General features: G+C 47.7%; 1 protein-coding gene across 1 annotated transcript in view; it reads left to right on the forward strand.

Moving 5' to 3' along the window:
• LOC124506194 (beta-galactosidase-1-like protein 2) overlaps window positions 1-15600 on the forward strand; it is a 50331-nt gene extending 34731 nt beyond the window's left edge. The window contains exons 9-20 of the mRNA XM_047072211.1: window positions 3923-3993; window positions 7313-7397; window positions 9217-9354; window positions 9916-9996; window positions 10397-10503; window positions 11179-11319; window positions 11615-11686; window positions 11951-12029; window positions 14204-14291; window positions 14572-14683; window positions 15122-15238; window positions 15514-15600. Coding sequence (XP_046928167.1) covers window positions 3923-3993; window positions 7313-7397; window positions 9217-9354; window positions 9916-9996; window positions 10397-10503; window positions 11179-11319; window positions 11615-11686; window positions 11951-12029; window positions 14204-14291; window positions 14572-14683; window positions 15122-15238; window positions 15514-15600 — 1178 coding nt within the window. The remainder of the gene's footprint in view (window positions 1-3922; window positions 3994-7312; window positions 7398-9216; window positions 9355-9915; window positions 9997-10396; window positions 10504-11178; window positions 11320-11614; window positions 11687-11950; window positions 12030-14203; window positions 14292-14571; window positions 14684-15121; window positions 15239-15513) is intronic.
• The last annotated feature ends 4625 nt before the right edge of the window (window positions 15601-20225 follow it).

The raw sequence follows: 20225 nt of genomic DNA on the forward strand, positions 1-20225 counted from the left end.
CTGAACGGATAGGGACTTTCATCTTTGCAGCCCTAGGCCAGCGCCCGCCAGCAGGGGGCCCCCAGGGCGTGACTGCTGGATGAATGAACAGAAGGCCCTTTCCCTAGACTATTGAGTTCCTCAAGGACCAGCAGCGATTCCCGCCATTTCCACGCGGTGGCACTGTCTCCTGTGACTACTTCCAAGGCCTCCGCTGGCCCGTGCCACTCGGTGGGGCCTAGGAGGAGCTGTGGCCAGTGCTGGGAAGGCAAGGCCCTTTGAAGGCTGGTGTACATTTTTAGCGTGTCGGCAGTGTGCTGAGCAAGGCCTCCGGTGCATTAGGGAGTCTCCCAGGCAGGTTGCTGGACACCATACCCTCTCTACGGCGCGCTCCTCCCCTCGCCCGCCCGCCAGGCCCCTTCTCCAGGCTATGCCCCCTCCATGCTCCTCCCCACGCCCCGCTTCGGCCCCTCCTTGCCTCTCCCTGCCAACTCGGGCGCCGCCCCCGCGGTGCCCTTCTCTGCCTCACCCTGGCTCCGCCCCCGCCTTGCCCCTCCCGGCCCCACCCCCCGGCCCCGCCCTCGGCATGCCCTTCCCGCCCCAACCCCGGCTCCGCCCCCGCCAAGCCCCTCCTGGTGCCGTCTAACTCCCTGACCTCCAGAGCCGTGCTTGCTGCCCAGAAAGACTTTTTTCAGTTAGTTAAAAATGTAATTAAAGTAAGACATTCACAAGGTGTAAAAATGAAGCCACAGAAGTCCGGCTTCCTCCTCCACTCCCCGTACGAGACCTGGGCCCGCAGCGTTCCTGGCGGTGTGGCTACGTCATAATTCTGGTTGGTTTCTTGGTGCCTGCATTACCACGTGGAAATGCCCTTCCCACCCGCTACGGTGCGAGCCATATTCTGGGCAGTATTTGTGAACTGGCTGACTTTCGGTTGCTTGGTTTTCACTTTCGGTGTAATTATCCTGTTTATTCTCTTTTCCTTTCAATTTTTTAAATCTCCCCCCTTCCCCCTTTCTCTTTTATTTATTTTTTTTTTTAATTTAAGTTGACGCACACATAGTTGACACACAATATTACATTAGTTTTAGGTGCCCCCCCCTTTCTCTTTTAAACAAACCTTTACCGAAGATCTTCCAAATTTCTGTCACACTGTGTTTCAAACATCTGTATATATCAGATTCTGTGTCAAGTCCGATGTGTCTGAGACCCCGCTGCCCCTGACCTGATGGAGCTCTACCTGAGGCTGACCTCTGGTTCTCTCTGGAACTGTGAAGGCACTGTTCCCTGATTTTCTAGCGCCCGCTGTCACTGATGAGGTACAGGCACATTCTGTTTCCTGATCCTTCTTTTATATGTTCTCTGTGTATATTTTTTCCTTCCCATTTCTACAAAATTACAGGATTTTCCTTTATCCTTGGTATTCTGGTATTTCACAATGATGTTCTTTGGTGTGAGATTCTTTTCCTTTTGTGGCACTTTTGTGAGTCATTTGAATTGAAACAGTTGTGGTTGTTGTCAGTGGGACATCTAGTCAGTGCTTGCTTTCTTTCTTTCTTTCTTTCTTTCTTTCTTTTTTGATATGTTTTCCCTCTTTTTTCTGATCTTTTGGTCACTCCTGTTATTTGTAGATTGGGCTTTTATATCGATTATCTAAGTTGCTTGTCTTTTTGATTGATCTCTGCCCTTTAGTTCCATATTCTGGATGACTTCCTCAATTTCTGTCCTGTAATCTTTCTCTTATTTCCTGGATTTTATTTTCTTGAATATATTTCTTTTCTCAGGGCATACTTTTTTTTTTTTTAACGTTTATTTATTATTGAGAGACAGAGAGACACAGAGCATGAGCAGGGGAGGGGTAGAGAGAGGGGGAGACACAGAATCTGAAGTAGGCTCCAGGCTCTGAGCTGTCAGCACAGAGCCCGACGCGGGGCTCGAACTCACAAACTGTGAGATCATGACCTGAGCCAAAGTGGGTTGCTCAACCAAGCCACCCAGATGCCCCAAGGACATACTTTTTAAATGGACAGTATCTTTCTTACCTTGCTTTGAGGATGTGCTACTTTTTTTTTTTTTTTTTAATACTTAACAGTTCTGCTCAATCTTCCACGAGGGGATTTTTCTCAATTGTTTGGCTCTTGTCTGAGCAGTTGAAGGAGGAGGCACTGAACAGCCACATGGCAATGAGTGCCAGGAGAGGCTGGGGCAGGGGTTGGGCCGGGGTGTGCTATTTAAAGGATGGAAGCCTTTAAATGTCAGTGTTTGGAGATAATCTCTTTAGCGCTTTTAAGTGTTTCCAGAGAAGAATCCTTTGATCTGTTGCTGGAGTCAGGCAGGAGGAATGGGCAGGAATCCCCTGACTGAGATGGCCCTTATGCCCCACTGCAAACCTCTCCACACTCTGCTGCACAGATCCCTCCAAGCCTGGAGACACTCGGGCTCAGCTTTTCCAGAGAGTGTGGTCCCCTGGGGTTGGGCACCAGTGGGGAAGCAGCTGGGGAAGAGGCTTGAGGAGTGTGTAAGGCAGGGGACAGAGATGTCCTCTGGCTGCATGGTGTCTGGGACGTCAGGTAAGTCCTTAGGCTGGAAGTGGGGAGTGGTCGAAACTTCTTCCACTCTCCTAGGCCATTTACTGACCCGCTGCCCTTTGCAGTCTTCTGAGATTTTCTTGAAACTTCCTCTCTGCTTTGTCTTCTCTTCAGGTCTTGTTTTTTACAAACTTCTACTTTTGCATTCCTTCATTTTTATTTTAGTGGAGTGTGAGGAAGGCTAGCAATAGTTGTTATGTTCAGTTAGCCATGCTAATCCTGTTCACTTCTGAGATTTTTGCCTGCTCAGTTTCAGACGGGCTTCTTGTCTTCAAGGTTTCTCCTTTAGGTGACGAGGGGTCTCGATATAGAGTCTTATCCAGTAGATTGCTGGAGGATGGTGACATCCAAGGACAATGGGTCAGTGTCAGATGGGCCTGGGATTGTAGCCCTAGTCTGCTGCTCACCAATTGTGTGACCTTGAAGCAAATGTTTTAATCTCTTAGAGCCTCAGCTATTGTTTATTTTTAATCACTGGTAATCAGTGGCTTATGTCCAACAGGACAGTGTCAGGGTAGCCAGCTTGGCAGGCTGGCCCAGTCTCTGTCATGTATTCCCAGACCCACTGGAGCTAAGACCAAGCCCAGTGCCTCTGAGTCCTACTGTCCAGGTGGACAACAGGCAGGCAAGGAGCCTCAGAGCCAAGTTCTGCAGCTGGGGTAGGTCAAAGGGTCCATGGCCACAAGCCAAATGTAGCACATCTTTCTCCAGCATACCTTTCACTGGTGCCATTTATTATTATTTTTAAATGTTTATTTGTTTGTAGAGAGAATGCCAAGCAGGCTCTGAGCTGTCAGTGCAGAGCCCGATGCAGGGCTCGAACACGTGAACCATGAGATCATGACCTGAGCCAAAATCAAGAGTTGGATGCTTAACCAACGAAGTCACCCAAGCACCCCTCACTGGTGCCATTTAAAATATAATTTTAAATTATAGAATGGACACATTATGGAATGGAATACAAAATTAGTCCTCATCTAAGGAATAAAAGAGGAGTTTTCATTTAGATCATCACCTTGCACTAGATACTTGAGGTGCAAAATAAACATCAGACTCTCGGCTCCTCCAAAAGAATAACTAACAGAAATGCACACTCTCATTGTAAAAATTACATTAATCAAGAACAGATGCCTCGTGAGTGACTGCCCTGTAAGCTCTGTGCTGAGTGGTAGAGTTTCCAAGATGAATAAGATAAATCTCCTGACATCACAGGAACTTAACTCTAATTGGAGGTGGGAAACAATGTCAAGATTAGTTAATTTATTTTGCTGATGAATTGGGAAAGGTCATGGTTAATTCAGAATGTCTCCCTGGCTTTAAGACAATCCTTTCTCTTTTCTGCTTGCTGTTCACAGTGCTGGCCACCATCAACTTGCAGTCACAGCATGAGTTGCAGTTATTAACCAACTTTCTCTTAAGTGTCCAGGTAAGTCTGGCCCAGGAGCAGCTGCCTGCTCTGCTTGGCATGAGTGTAGGAAGTCTTAGAGTCAAGTAGAACCTCTGTCAGGAAGTGTGCGGTACCTGCAGCTATGCCCAGGGCTCTGGGACAGGGGAAGAAGGACTCAGGACTCGCTCAGCCTTTCATCTCACAGACATCCTGTTGCACTGTGGCTCCTAACCCCTGTTGTCCGTCCCCATGTTGCCACACCCCCAGTCAGAATAGCAGTGTAGAAGTGGAGAAGTTTCTCTGAGTTGTTGCTATATAGACTGATGCATGAATGTGGTTTCCTGCCTCTTGAGAAAGGGGCCCTTTTTGGAGCTCTAGGCTCAGTTTGCTCATAGAAGCTCTGGACTATAATTTTGTGGACTCCACAAAAATGCTTTCCTGTCCTGTACTGTGTGTCTGACCTTAACCTGTAGGTTTCTAGGCCTAGAAAGATTATTTCATCAGCAGGATGGGAGGCCTGAGCCATTCCAGGTCAGAGGAGAAAAGAGTTTCTAACTATAAGTCCACATCTCTCAAGTTGATGGGAATTTACAGTTAAATCCTATTCTGATTGATTTCTCTTCTCTAGAATTCATGTGTCTGTCTTTCCTAAGGAGGCAGATGGAATCTGGCCATGGCCCATTCATAGAGCTGAGGCCCCATCTCTCACCATGTCTTACTGAAGGGTGTGAATGCTCCAAATTGTCACCACCTATTAGATGTAGGCATTGATCCCAGGCCTAGTGTGGAGCTGTTGGAGTGTTCATATCACTCGTGAATAGGTGCCCACAGAGATGGTAGGGCTGTTCTCCATCCCACCTGTTTGTTTGGTAGAGCAGAAGTAGCATCCGAAGGCACATCCATCTGAAGTCACCATGGAAGTGTGAAGCCGTGGAAGATGAGGGCTGCCCATGTGTATGATGTGGCTACTACTTGAGTTTAGAGGGACAAATGGAATGAGAAGAGATGGGGCAGGATGGGAACTGACCCCAGGGAGATTTTGTTAGGCTGATCAGGGGAGAGACAGTAGGTCTGGGTGGACCTGGGTCCAGACCCTTCCTCCTTGCCTTCCTTCCTCCAGTGTTCACTGAGTGTCTGCTCTGCATGTAGAGTGTGGCTAGGCCCTCTTACCCTGAAGTAACTAAGATAGTAGGGTCTGTGTCCTCATGGGTTTGTGACCTACCTGTGGAAATATGTGTCCAATAAACAGTTCCCCAGCAACTGAGTAGGATTGTGCTTGAGTGCTGTCCAAGGCAGGTATAGCATTTTGTGAGCTTCCCCTCTGCCCACTCTGTAGTGTGATCTCTCTGTGCTTCTCTTTCCTCTTCTGTGAAGTGTGAATGATGGTAGTATCTTCTCATAGGGTTGAGGATCAAATGAGGTAATATTTGGAAAGCACCTGGGATAGCAAGGCTTCATGTTGGCTCCTTTCTAGTCATCCTTAGAGAGCGGCCCCACACCTGTGCACCCAGGCCAGGTCATCCTGCTGACAGACTGGTACTGCCAGTGGCCTTTCTGTCCACAGTTCAGGGATGTCTGTTTTCCTCAAGGAAGAGGACTTAGATCAAAGTCTGCTTTGAATACTCAAACAGGATAGTTCCAGCTCTGCTTACTTTGGGATGTCAAAACCTTGCTGGGTCCTCATGTCCATGTCCAGTGATGGTTTCTTGAGCTCTTCCCAAGTGCTAGGCATCATGTGCTGAAGGCTGTACATGTAATATCTCATTTAATTCTCCCAGTAACCAGGTGAGCTGTCTCCTCATTTTACAGTTAAGGGCACAGATTTATAGAACAAATAGAGCACCCAGTAAGTTACTGGTGAGGGAGTATAGCACAGTTGACTGAGGCAGAGTTCTGGCTCTTCACCACATTGTGTGGGGCAGTGACCTGGGCCACTGGTAGATACCCCCATACCTTGGCCCTGGCACCCTCAAGTTGGGAAATCCCTTCCTGGCACTGGAGACTATTGACATGACACTTGGAATCTACTTCTCCCTTAGTGACTTAAACATGGTATAGTGTATCCCCTTCTTGGGAGGGAGACAGCTGTAAAGACAACCATACCACCAGTCTTGCTAAAAAAATTGTTGTGACTACTTTGACCTTTACTCTGGTGGGGTTGATATCTTCTACTCATAAGATAATAAATCTACCCCATCACTGTGGACCAGATTTTGTTGCTCTGTATGTGTTGTCCTCTAAATGTAAGGCCATCACTAACAGAGAAAGTACTTGATAAATGAGGATGAATGAGGAAGGATCTCTAGTAGGAAACCTGAAACAGCAGCAAATTAGTCCTTACACCTCCCTCAGATGCTCTGGTTCTTCTGAAAACATGGCAGAATAAAGCATGGCTCTGGGAATGATTTCTGCTTCCTGGGGACAATCCCATGCGAAAGTCAGTACTCTGAGGTAATATTAAAGACTTAATTGTTATTCAACATCCTAGCCAAGGTGTGAAGCCAATTATTGTGGCTGCAGCGCCTGAACTGTGAATAAGTGTGCTATATAGTGCTCTGATTTTCTTGTCCAGTTTTACACTTTTGTTTAAGCTAGATCTCAAGAAAGGGCCCACTCTATAGCCCTCTGACTCTTCCAGCACCTGAGGGGTCTGCATCCTCGGCATGCCCTTCAGAAATGGAATTATCCTGATATAACATTCTCCTTTCCCGAGAGAGGATAGGCAAAGGTTGGCTTGGCCTGGAAAGCAAACCAATGTAGGAAAAGACTCTCGGAGCACAAGCTGAATTCTTTTTTTTTTTTTTAATTTTTTTAACGTTTATTTATTTTTCAGACAGAGAGAGACAGAGCATGAACGGGGGAGGGTCAGAGAGAGAGGGAGACACAGAATCTGAAACAGGCTCCAGGCTCTGAGCGGTCAGCACAGAGCCCGACGCAGGGCTCGAACTCCCGGACCACGAGATCGTGACCTGAGCCGAAGTCGGACGCTTAACCGACTGAGTCACCCAGGCGCCCCAGCACATGCTGAATTCTAATGCAGACTAACATTGAACACACATTTCTGTGTTTTCTCACTAGCACCATATGCAGCATTAAAACCACATTAAGGCAGCAGTGTCTCCTGCATCAACCGTGTTAGTTTGTTCTACTTTCCACCTGAAGTGTGGAGGCCACATGTGGAGATTCAGCTGGTGCTCGTGCATTTGGTCCTCACCTGTGCTCTGCTTTTGATAGACCTTAAGTCAAGGAGTGTGTGGCCAGGGATGAGTTGGGAGGGTCGAGGGGCTAGGATTTCCCTGAAGGAAGAGCTTTCCTCTGCCTCTTTTGGCCAGCTAACTTCTCATTTTGTGGTGTCCAGAGGGTTCAGCCCAAGATGGTGATGGAGTATTGGACCGGGTGGTTTGACTCGTGGGGAGGCCCACACAACATCCTGGATTCTTCTGGTGAGTGCTTTATGGTACCTATATCCACCATATGTATTGACCTACAAAGTAAAAATCAGTTCCAAATAACCTGCTAATTGATGTAAGTAAGCTGTAGGGTGCAAGGCTCCTGGGATTATCTGCATGTAATAGTCAGATCTTGATAGTCCAGAGTCATTTGTCTTGACATTTAAAGAGAATGGTAGGACTTTTAACAGTACTTTATCATGTTTCTGTATTAGATAAATAACGTGTGCCTATTGCAAACATCATGTAAATACAGATAATGTAGAAAGAAGAAATAAAAATCCCAGAGCCCAGAAAAAACACATGCAGTTGACTGTTGAACAATGTGCAGGTTAAGGGTGCTGACCCCCTGCACAGTTGAAATATGGGTATAAATTTTGACTCACCCCAAATATAACTAATAGCCTGCTATTGACCAAAAACCTACTGATACCATGAACAATTGATTAACACATATTTTGTACATGGTATGTATCATATACTGTATTATTACAACAAAGCAAGCTAGAGGGAAGACAATGCTATTAAGAAAATCATATGGAAGAGAAAATACAGCACTGCACTATAAAAAAGTGTACATAAGTGGAGCTGCACAGCTCAAACCCATGTTGTTCAAGGGTCAGCTGTAGAGTGTGCTAGCAGTTTGCTATCTCTGTCTGCAGCCCTGTACGCACACACAGATAGAGATATGGACACATACAGTCACATCTGCTCTGTGTTACCTGCTTGTGCCAGTGACTGACACAAATGGAGAGCCTTCCACACTATTAGAGAGTCCATCACTGTTTTAAAGGATGCAAAGAACCCTGTGGTGTTGGTGATTAAAACACGATTTATTTAGCCATTCTCTTATTGATGAACACTTAGGTTGCTTCCAGTGGTTTTCGTTTTTTTTAATTTATTTTTAATTAATTTTTTTTTTTTTTAGAGATCAGGGAGATAGAGAGAGAGGGAGAGCGAGAGAATCTTAAGCAGGTTCCAATGCTCCGTGCAGGGCCCCTGATGAAGGACTTGATCTCATGACCCCAGGAGCATGACCTGAGCCAAATTCAAGAGTTGGATGCTCAACTCCTGAGCTCAACGCCTAAGTCACCCAGGCACCCCCCAGTGGTTTTTGTTAATTGAACACCATTGCAGTGAACATTCTTGAACATCCAGTTTTGCATACCTGGCATATTATTTTTCCTAGCTTAAGTTCCTAGCAATAGAATTGCTACATGAATGAAGTTTCAGTATACATTTCAGTATACATGTACTCTGGCAAGATGTTAGCAATTCTTACTATTATTAAACAAGAATACTTATTTCCCACAGATTCATCAATACTGAGTTTTAAAAAAAATTAATATTTTCCAATATGATTGCCAATACGTGTGTGTGTGTGTGTGTGTATAAAAGTACTTGATATTTCTCCTTTGATGTTATGTTTTCACATCTTTGGCTTATTTTCTCATAGAGGTGGGATTGGGGAGGTGATCAGAATTAAACATCTCCAATTATGAGTCCAGTCTTTTGCATCTTTCCAAGTGTGAGTAATGGTTGAGAAGGGTGGAGGTAGCCCAAGCAGCACACTGTTCTGATCGTAGTCATCAGGGACATGGTGGAACCGACAGCTGGAAGGCTGCAGCTCGGGGGCTGTGGTGCTGGCCCATTTCTCTTCATGCCCTTCATGTTCTGTGATTGTGGTTCTAGTGGAAGCTGAAGGGCAGAGCTATGGAGTTGAATTTGATGGGGTTGGGGGATCAGAAAAGCTGAGAGGCTTGTCCCAATCTCTGACTCATCTGCACATCCCCTCTCTCCCCTCCTGCTGCAGAGGTTTTAAAAACAGTGTCTGCCATTCTCGATGCTGGCTCCTCCATCAACCTCTACATGTTCCATGGAGGCACCAACTTTGGCTTCATAAATGGAGCCATGCATTTTCATGACTATAAGTCTGATGTCACCAGCTATGGTAAGTAGTCCCCAACACTGGCCTTCCCTGGAACATGCCACATTTGCATGTCTGGGGCTTTTTATGGAGAATCATTTAGGGGCAGCATCTGGCACCTTTAATGCATTCGGCTCTAGAGTGCCCGGGGAAGGGATAGTTTTGTCTGGATTGTCACTTTTAAATTTCTAGAGCAGTAGGAGATGGAAGCCCATGGACATGCCTGTGAGCCTTTGGAAATGAGAGGCACAGGCAGGGTGAAGGCAGATTCTTCAATGAGGGCAGCCTCTTTAGGCCCTTGAGATGTGTGACCTCTGATTCCCTTTAGGTTGCGAGTCCACAGAAGGTAGGCAAGATGCAGGAAATTGAGGGTCATGCTATGGCCATGGCACTTTTGGTGTCACTTTATAGTATTTAGTATTTATTGTATTCTGACTGATGGCTCACCCGAAAAGTGTTTTGCCTCCCAGATTACTGAGAAAAAGACCCTGCTTCTATACTCCAGCTTCTCCTTTCTCTTTTTTTCTGCTGCGGACACTGTCCTGTGATACAGGTGACAAGTGACAGTGTCCTGGTGTCTTGCAGACTACGATGCTGTGCTGACAGAGGCGGGGGATTACACAGCTAAATACTTCAAGCTCCGAAGTTTCTTTGGCTCCATCTCAGGTACCTGTCAGTCAGCAGACTTGAGCACCAATTTGGGCCCTTACTTGTGCTCTGAGACCCCTAAAGAGTTACTTCTTCACTATCCCACCTAAACCCCAGTTGACCTATGTGCAAGAATGTCCCTAGACAAGGACAGGCAAGTTTGAGAAACTGTTTTCATCATAGTTTGTGTGCTTGCAGCTTCATCTTTTCTCTGGGTGGTAAGACTCCTGAGGGTATGAGAAAGTCCCCTGCACCCCCGCCCCCACATTACCTTCCCAGTGGGAATCAGGCAGTCTAAGACTGTTCACATCTTGGCTCCAGAATAAAGGATCACACTGGGCTGTGGACAAGAGCCAGTGGCTAGGGGGGCTGGAGGAGGCAATGACTTTTTGGGATGGACCTCTTGTCTGTGTTGCAGGTATTCCTCTCCCTCCCCAGCCTGACCTTCTTCCCAAGATTGCATATGAGCCCTTGAGCCTGAATTTTTACCTGTCACTGTGGGATGCCCTGCAGTACATGGAGGAGGTGAGTGCAGCAGGGTAGAGAAGCCAGGGCAGTTGCTAGGTGGGCAAGCAGGGCTGTGGAGGGGTAAAAAATGCTTGATAGCTTTGAGGTCTGTTTTATGACGTTAGAGCTCAGAGTTAAGAGAACAGACTTTTGCTAGGGTATGAACTGTGTTACCCAGTTTTTCTTCAAGTTCTTTTTGTTAAAAGAACTTGAAGAAAAACTGGGTAACACAGTAGGAAGTCTTTTTCTCCAGCCTGGGTGGACAGAGAGGAGGTGAGGAGGCCTGTGAGTGGGCTCTATCCCTCTCTGAGAATAGGGTGCACCCTGGAGCTGACTCAGGGGGGTGCTGTGATGCAGAAATGGTGGCGGTTTGAAAGGCCACAGGTCTGATACATTGCTGGGCTTCATTCCATTGCCTTCACACACACGCGTGACCCTGGATAGCCATGGGTTAATGTGATAAGTCAAAATCAGAACTTTGGAGGTTGGAGAACCAGTTGGCAGGACTGGCTCTCCATGTGTGTGTAATGAGAAGTCAAACTAGTAGAAAAGGCTAGAGGGCCCCTTGCCCCACAGCCAGCCCCAGGTAGGATCTGTCTGCTACTCCACACTCCCCGAGAAGACTCAGGATGAAATTTGTGCCTCTTTTCTCCTTTGCCTAGTCTGCATCTTTCCCGACTTTTCTCTCTACAGCCAGTCAATTCTGAAAAACCAGTCAATATGGAGAACCTGCCAATAAACAATGGAAATGGACAGTCATTTGGGTACACTCTGTATGAGACTACCATTGCTTCATCAGGTGTCCTTAGTGGTCTTGTGCGTGACCGGGGACAGGTAGGAATGTCTTCTCTTAATTCCTGTGACCTTGTAGTCATCCAGCCCTACCATATACATCTGACTCTCTCTCCTGAGTCCTCATGTATCTGCCTGGTACCAGTGTGTAGAAATGGCCCATCATTGTCTTTTTCAACTACAATCATGGGCTAATGCCCATTTTTCCTCCTATGCCTGGCTAACACCCATATTCACCACACACACATAATATTACCCCTTTCTTTGCTTAGCAGAAATTCCTCTTATGCCACTCTCCTGTGGACCCATGGATGCTTTCTGTCTGTTCCTTTGGCAGGTATTTGTGAACACAGTGTCTATAGGATTCTTGGACTATGAAAAGAAGAAGATCGTTATTCCCTTGATCCAGGTTTGTTATTCTGGGGAGCTGGGTAATGGCTAGCACCAGCTGCTTCCTGAATAGGTTTGGTGGGAGTCAAAGAGGAAGACCTAGAAGATGGGAGCCTTCTTAATCACAGAGCTGCTGATGGCAAGAAGGGAAGAGCATTGGTATCTGATCAGTGGGTACTTTTTCACCCCCATCCTCAGAGTTCAGGGAATAATTGGGGTTCCACAAAGAAATCTTATGGCTGGGTAATCAGGCAGTCATCATCAACCACTATGTTCCTGGCAGGGTTACACCAGGCTGAGGATCTTGGTGGAGAATCGTGGGCGAGTCAACTACGGGGATAATATTGATGACCAGCGCAAAGGTGGGTCATAGCATGTGCTAAGAGAAGAGCTTCTAGTGCTTAGCAGTGCCTGGCTATATTTTCTTCATACCAGCATGCCAGCAGTTCATGGAGGCTGACTCTCATGAGGTAGAGTCATTGTAGCCCATTGTAGCCCTTTGGAGGGAGCCCATTGTGGAAACCCATTGAAGGCAGGTGGGTCATGGAGGCCCATTGGAAGGAAGAAGTTTGTAGAGTCCTATTGGAGACAGGTGGGTTGCAGAGGGCCATTGGAGGGAGCTGAGTCATGGAGGCCCACTGGAGGGAGGTGGATGTGGGCCTGAAAGTCCCACCTGGGTTCTGACCTCTTTCCTATGCATGTTGTCCACATGTCCATGGTGAACACACAGGAAACACTGAGCCAGCCTTTCCACATCTCTCTGGGCTGCAGTCTGCTTTATCAGGGGATAATCTGCTTGGGGTGGGGTGGGGGTGGTGAGACTTAAGGAAGGGGATCCCCAGAAATCGAAAAATGGCATAGGACCCTTGCCTTCTTGGATCTTCACACTCAATTTCTTTTCTTGATCCACCTTGGAAATCCATTGATGATCTCATTTGTGGTGGGAAGGAGGAGTTAGTACATACAGTAAACAAATGCTCTTGATGGTATGCTCCCCTAGGAATATTTTACCAATTCATGTTATTTTTCCTGGGTTGTTTGTTTGTTTGTTTGTTTTTTGAAAGAGGCTGAGAGAGGTGGGGGAGGGGCAGAAGGAGAGAGAGAATCCCAAACAGGCTCCATGCCTGGCATGGAACCTGACGTGGGCTTGATCTCATGACTGTCAAATCATGACCTGAGCCGAAATCAAGAGTCGGATTCTCAGCAAACTGAGCCACCCAGATGCCTCTATTTTTCCTGGTCTTCTAAACCTTCTATGCTTAAATGTGCCTCTTCCTTTTCATCTGTCAAAATGTGGGTGGTTTCATGTAAGTTGTGACATAAGAATTCAGACAAATAAATCCTACTACTGTAAGGGACACTGGTGACCTCCCAACTCTCATGGGTGTTTGCCTTTGTAATGAGGAAGTTTGTGCATCCCTTCCCTGCCTGCCAGGGAAGCACTGTGGCCCAGCCACTGGGGGCTTCTTGGGTCCTGGGGGTTGGCCCTCTCTGGATAGGCCTCACAGTTGCTTCTAGCATTGTCCAGGCTTACCTTCCTTTTCCCCTAAGCAATCCCCCCGGTGTTACTCTCTGGATCTCAGCTTCTTCCTCCAAGGAGCTCCATCTCCAGGCCCATCTTCACTTCCTTCGCTCTCCTGGGGACAGGAAGGGATTGCCAGCATGACCCTGTTCCCAGTCTTTGCCTCCCAGGTCCCTGATTAAGATGTGCCTTGGACTCTCACTGTGGAGTTCTTACCCCTGGAGAAGTTCAGTGTTTTTAAGTCATAGACCTACCCCCACATACACCTGTACCTGCAATTTAAGAGTCCACAGGCTCCATGGAACCTGTTTACGGTCCCTAGCCTATTCACAATCCCTCTTCAGAAACTCAGCAGCTCCATGATTATGAGGACCTTGGAAGCTGCTCCAGGACCAACATCGATGGCTCCTCCCCCCAGGCACTAGTTAATCACTATGCAAAAGTGTGCATGGGTCCTCAGACTCAGATGCCCAAATCATATTGCCATCTGTTCACAATTCAAATACTTAAACAATATATCCTTAATCCTAGGCCATATAGAAGATTTCTGGCTGAGTTATTAGGTCTGTTTAGTTTGGGACACTACTGAATCTGACCTTGAAGCTAAGTTAGAACTGTTGTGACCTCTTGATCATTTGTCCACTGGGCTTCATTTTATTGTGTTGGAATTCTCATACCCAAAAGGGAGTTTCCCCTTCAGAGAGAGACCAGAGACTGTTCTCACCCTATGACATTCTCAGCTCTGTCATTGCCCTTAGATGTACTCTTCCATGCAAGTCCCAGAGAAGGCCTGGCAAATATTGCTATTACTAACTCTTCTCTCCTTTGGGATTTCTAGAGGAGGTTTTATACCACGTGAAGAGCTCTGTAGTATATACTGTAGGGAGTATATACTTCTGGAGGAATTTTCACTTGAACTTTCCAGAAACTCTCCATGTATGTGCTGGGCCTTAGCTGGGTCAGCTGTGCCCCTTCCTTTGGCCTTATTCATGTTTCCTTGGCTTCTTCCAACAGGTTTAATTGGAAATATCTATCTGAATGATTCTCCCTTGAAAAAATTCAGAATCTACAGCTTGGATATGAAAAAGAGCTTCTTTCAGAGGTGAGTCCTGACCCCATGAAGTGTGTGTACCCATGGATAACATGTAATAAGAGCCAGGAAGGCCCTGCTCTGGCCTAGCTCCTCCCAATCACGTGTAAACAGACCCAGAGCTCAGAGCAGCTTGCTCAGGGTAGGGGCAGTACCAACGCTAAAGACTGGGGAATTTCCATGATATGCTGGTTAACAGGTGGTGAAAATTTGGGATGCCTTTGTGATTGAGTGCGGGATAGGGTCCAGATCTGATAATGTGCCCTTCTTCTTTCTTGTCTTCTGTTCATAGGTTCAGCGTCGACAAATGGAGCCCTATCCCTGCAGTACCTACGTTCCCTGCTTTCTTTTTGGGTGTCTTGTCAATTTCCCTTTCCCCTTTTGACACCTTCATGAAGCTGGAGGTTTGTAGTCCCCTTACTGCCTGGGTTCTCCAGTCTTCCCTCCGAGGGCTCTGAGCCCAAGCCCCTGTACTTGCCCTTGCTGGAGCCTTCTATATCACCTGCACCCAGAGAGTCTCTGTCTTTGTGTTGCCCTCTCTGAAGGGTCTCTGGGGCCTCCCTGGAGAGGGGGAGTGGATTCAAAGCAGAAGAACCACCTGATGATACTTCTTAGGGTCCAGGTCTGAGCTTGGGTGCCTTGCTGGGGAGGCTTAGAGCTAGTGGACACAGGAGATAGAATACCCCATGTGTTAACCTCATGACTGTTAAAATATCCATTCATACTGATATCTTGGAAGCTGAGAGAAGACTGCAAGGCATGTGTCCATCTCTGTCTTCTCATGTGACTTTATATTCAGTGCCTTTCATGGTAAACTAACCCCTTTCCCACTCTGCTTAAAGGGCTGGGAGAAGGGGGTTGTATTCATCAATGGCCAAAACCTTGGACGCTACTGGAACATCGGACCCCAGGAGACCCTCTACCTCCCAGGTGCCTGGTTGGATCAAGGCATCAACCAGGTGGGAATACTTGCAAGTCCTTCCCTTGTCCCAGCCCTCCCCAGTATCACAGTGTTTCCCTGGGGGCTGCGGGTGACAGTCTATTAAGGTTGGTTAGGGCAGGAGAGGGGGGGCAGAAGGTTTAGCCAGCTCCTTCTGTATTCCTCCTTGGTGCTGATGAGTTGTGGGTCCCCATTCCTTCCAACCTGCTTCTCAATCCCTTCCCCTAAGGCACCCTCATCTGGCTCCAAGACAAACCTCGGCTCCTGTCATACACTAGCCCTTCTCTCTCCCAGGTCATTGTTTTCGAGGAGAAGATGGCAGGCCCTGTGATACAGTTCACTGAAACACCCCACCTAGGCAGGAACCAGTACCTTGATTGAGCAGCACCGCTCCTGCGCCCCCTGGAAGCAGGAGAGCACCACTGTCCTCCCAGCTGAGCAAGGCCTGGTGCTCTGCTCCCTGACACTCTCCCATGTGGGAGAGTTTCCTTAAGTAACATTCTCAGGCAGCCACGGGGGCTACAGCTCTGCCCCCTACTTTAATTCAAGGCCCTAAACTTGGAAGAACTGAAGAAGAGAAGTGGAATAGGAGGGAGGGACCCTCTTCTTACCTAAGTGGCTTCTTGACTGGGCTTTGTTGATGGCACCTTTCTACTTTCCTGCTCTTTGGGAGAGGACAGAGGGATGTCTCTCTGGGGGGTGGGAATGTCTCATCATATCTCCACATGATGAGGTTTGCTTCTATGATGTTCTCACCTGCACTCAGCATGGCCCTCATGGCCCCTTTTCATTTCTGAAATAGGAGGTTTGTCACCATTTGTATAGAATGGGGAAGGGGGTGGATGTCTCACCTCTCTCTGGGATTCTGGAAGAAGCTCCATTTGAGAGACACACACATCTTCTTCTTTTCCTTTCCACTTTAACTGCATCTGACAGGATGACAAGCCAAGCTTAGGAGAAACAGAAATACTCAGCCTGAATTAGAGAATATTTCTGGTTTTACTTGATGAGAAGGAACATCAGCTGAGGAGGGAATGCAGGCCCTAGAAGAAACCACACCCCAATATGAGGGCCCAGCTCCAGTGGCTTGGGCAGGGAGCCTCCCTGCTATGTTGGTGTAACCACGGGGCCTGCAAGCCTAGACCAGACCTTGCTTCCGGCTCAGTCTCTCCTTCAATCCTTGTAACTAAGCAGGAGGGAGGAGAGCCAGTCTTCCTTTGCAACTGTCTGTCCAAATTTGAGGTGCTTGTTCTAGGGATCAAGCCCACTGGTTTGGCTTAGGTTCACTGTCCTGAATTGCAATAAAGCAAGAGTTGAATCAAACCCTTTTTAGTGATATTTCTGATCCCATCTGTGCCCCTGTTTACCACAGGCAAAGGCATTGTGGTGTCAGGCACCCATTTAGTCTATCTGGCACTGAGAATCTAGACCCTGACTTTACCTAGTTAGTGGATGATCTAGCCCCTGGCTCCTTACCACCTCCCTCCTGACCTTCATTCTGCCTGACATGTCATTATGGATTGGTAGTGCCCTTGGAGAGGAGAAGTCAAGTACATATTCACTCTGGTGCTGGTGGGCAGTTGCAAGAATCTGCTAGATAGCCAAGAGCTCGACATGTGAGTTAGTTACAGAGGGTGAGTTTTCCTCACGAATAACATCTGGATTGTACTGCCAGAAACTAATTATTGCCAGTAATAATCAAATGTAAATAGCCAATACCTCTCCAGGACAATGCCTATGCCAGGAATCCATAAAGGCCTGTGGGGAATAGCAGTCCATGGGGCTCCCAGCCACCCCATGGCTTACATCTTGGGCTTGGCTAAGGAAAGGACTCTGCAGTAGGGCATTTGTGGTGTGTAGCCACTGGGCCCAAGAGCTGAGCCTGGGTCAAGGACATACAGTAACAAGGGGCTGGGCCCAAGGGTCCTACTATCTGGGGATGGCCAGCACTGGGAGCGGTGTCACTGTACCTTACTTTATACCTGACCGTGTTCTTACAAAGGTGAATGTAAAGGTTGGCTTTGTTGGAAGATGTGATAGGGAACTGGTATTTAAATGAATCTTACAGCAAATCCTTTTATAAAGTGAAGAATCCCCTTGAATTGCTTTTATCAAAATCTGCTCAGGGATGCATTGGTCCTCTTGCCCCATCTTACTGTTCTTGACCTTCTTATCTGCCAGCTAACCCTGCAGCTTCTCTCTGTCAAAGCCCCTTGGCAGAGCTCATCCTACAGAGTTTATTCATGTTTGTCCGGACCTTCCCTACTGGATAGCTTCATCACAGAATCTTTAGAAGACTCTTCCTCACCCCCCACATCTCTAGACCTGCTTCTTGGGCCTCTTCTTCCCTCTGTCCACACTCACTGTGGGTGCATCACTAACCAGGGTTTGTAAACAGCCTGGAAATTCATGCTCTCCAATGTTTATCTCCATCTGAGCTCCAGATCTACTGGCTGTACACTCACCTTTGCTCCTGCATGTGATGACAAAGTCCGATTACTCCCCCATGATCCCTGCTGCACTCTGTCCCATAGCAGGAAATGGTTATTCTGTGTCTCAGATTGGTTTTAGCTTCTCCATTTTATATTGCACAACCACTCCACCACTCCATTCTCCTGGCTGTATCTCAGGCATATCCAGAACCTGACCACTTCTCTCTGCCCCAAGGCTTGCTCTTCTGACTCACCATCATCTCCTGCCTGGATCATGGCAGGAGCCACCTCCGCTAGCCTGCCCTGCCCTCTGTTTATGGTCAGCACAGAAAGGGGAGTGATTTCTTTATAGGCCAGTTTGGCCCTTTGTTCCAAACCCTCCAACGGCTCCACTTCCCTTTTTACTTGCAGAAGCCAAAAGCTTTGCCCGGTTCCCAGGGCCAGTATATTCTGTGCACCCCACCAACTGCATCCATCTTACCTCCCACCCAACCCCTCCTGTCTTGCCAGTCAGTTGTAGGCACACTGGCCTTTTGCTGATCTTTAAAAATGCTAAGTACTCTCTGCCTGGAAGTGAGTTCCCGTTTCTGGAATGGTCTGATCCAGGTAACTGTGTGTCTGTACTCTACTGCTCTGCTGGGTCCTCTCATCAGGGAGGCCTTCCTGACCACCCTAGAGAGGGGATCAACTCCTCCTCAGCTACACTCTGACACCCCTATCTGGCCTCATACTTCTCGTTAGACCAGATCACATCTAAAATACCGTATATGCCTGGTGTTCATCTGTCTTGTCCCTAAGGAGGGAAGCTCCATGAAGACAAGTGCTCTGTGCTAGTTCCTAGAATAATGCCTGCTCATAGTAGGCACCTGCCAAGTAAATACTTGTTGGATGGTAAAAGCAGTAAATGAGAATAAAGTAAGGCAGGGCTGCAGAGGATTAGGGCTATTAAAAACCATGTTTGACTTTTAATTTTGGAAACAAATTAAATACAGTTAAATTAAAACAGACCAGATGGTGCAGCTGCACAGGCTCCACCCTCACCCCAGGCTCTGTTCTGGTGGCTCCTAGACCCCGGCCTCACTCTTGTGGTGGGGAGCAGGAACACACTGGGTTTGAGAAACAAATTGTAGTCACGGACCCAACTCTGATTGATAACAAACTCATTCCCAACAAAGATGAAAGCTGCAGTCCACCAGGGTTATAATTATAAATAAATACACATGCGGCTAAGAGAGGCTATTAGGTGAAATCAACAGAAATAGCATCCGCCAAAAAAAAACAAAAATAAAAACAGAATATCCCATTTTGTTGTTCATTATCAATTTCCTGAAAAATAAGCCCTGGGTTTTTGGCTAAGAAGGTGGCCTAAGACCAGCCAGGCTGACCTGAGCATTCAGGGCTGGTTTCAGTGAGTGAGGCAGTGCTGTGCCTGGGCATGAATTCACTCATTTGGTGGGTGCCCTGTGCACACCTCCTCCCTCCCCTCCCATGACACCCCACTTGATTCTGAGGGGTTGATTTCCAGAGCCACCATAGAAAGTATAAGAGGCTGGGAATATCCTGCAAGGTGGCTCAGGGTTCTCAGGGATATGATCCCATCGGATGGTTTCACGAATGCTGTGGGAAGTTAAATCCATTTCAAAATAGGCAGCCAATGCTATTTTTTGAATGTTAGGTTGCTGGACTGAATCCTACCCACCCACCCAGGAGTGGGTTCTTAGCGGTCCTCAGACCGGTCCTGTGAGTTTAAATGGAGTGGGGGCTGTTAGGGTTAAAAAATAAACACCTCTTCAGTAGGCTCAGGCCTTTCCTTTTCCTCCAGTTGGGAGGAAAATTGTGCTTCCAACTTTCAGGAGCATGAGTGATAGCCAGCAGAGGGCTGTCCCTGTCAGTAGCCTCCAGGTACAGAGAAGAAACACATGCACACTGTTCTTCCTCAGGGGTGGGGGTGGGGGGGAGAGGGAACAAGCAGCAGGCTTGTTCTCATGCTCCCAACTCAGGGAGAAGGGAGAGTTTTGTTCCCATTTTGTGTTTACAATAGAATGATTTCCAAAGTAATGTGTGCTCAGGTCTCCTTTCCCCTCAGGATCCAAATGATCTCTGCCCCTTTTCCACAAGTCCCTTTGCTAACCCAAAGCCCCTTCCTCCCTTAAACAGGGGCAGGAAGGAGTACTGGATGGCCCCTGCCTCCCTCCTCTTTCTGCCTTGCCCACCCCTGGCTCACTTCAGCCCCTGAGGTCTGTGGTTCTCAAGAGCTCCAGAAAGAGGGCTCCTGCCCTCCCCAGTCCCAGCCCAAGCAAGAGGCCATGGAGCCCAGTGGGCAGTGGGGAGACAGTGTCTAGACAGGGGCCCGCATGATCTTAGTCCAGGTCAGTCCATGACCTGTGCTGGCTCGAGGGCCCACCTCCTTCCCTGTGCTGGAAGGAGCAGGCTTGAGGGATGTGGGCCCGGAGTAGGGGACTCCACTCCCACCACAAGCCTGAGGTATGGGGGAGCCTGATGGCAGGCCCAGGCTCCCCTCATGCAGGGTGGTTGCCTGTTGGGATCAAAGACAGCCTTATGCTCTGGAAATAG

This window comes from Lynx rufus, unplaced genomic scaffold (assembly GCF_022079265.1).
Source record: "Lynx rufus isolate CCGP_SWC_20201006 ecotype Redwood Valley unplaced genomic scaffold, mLynRuf1.p SCAF_9, whole genome shotgun sequence".
Taxonomy (NCBI): Eukaryota; Metazoa; Chordata; class Mammalia; order Carnivora; family Felidae; genus Lynx; species Lynx rufus.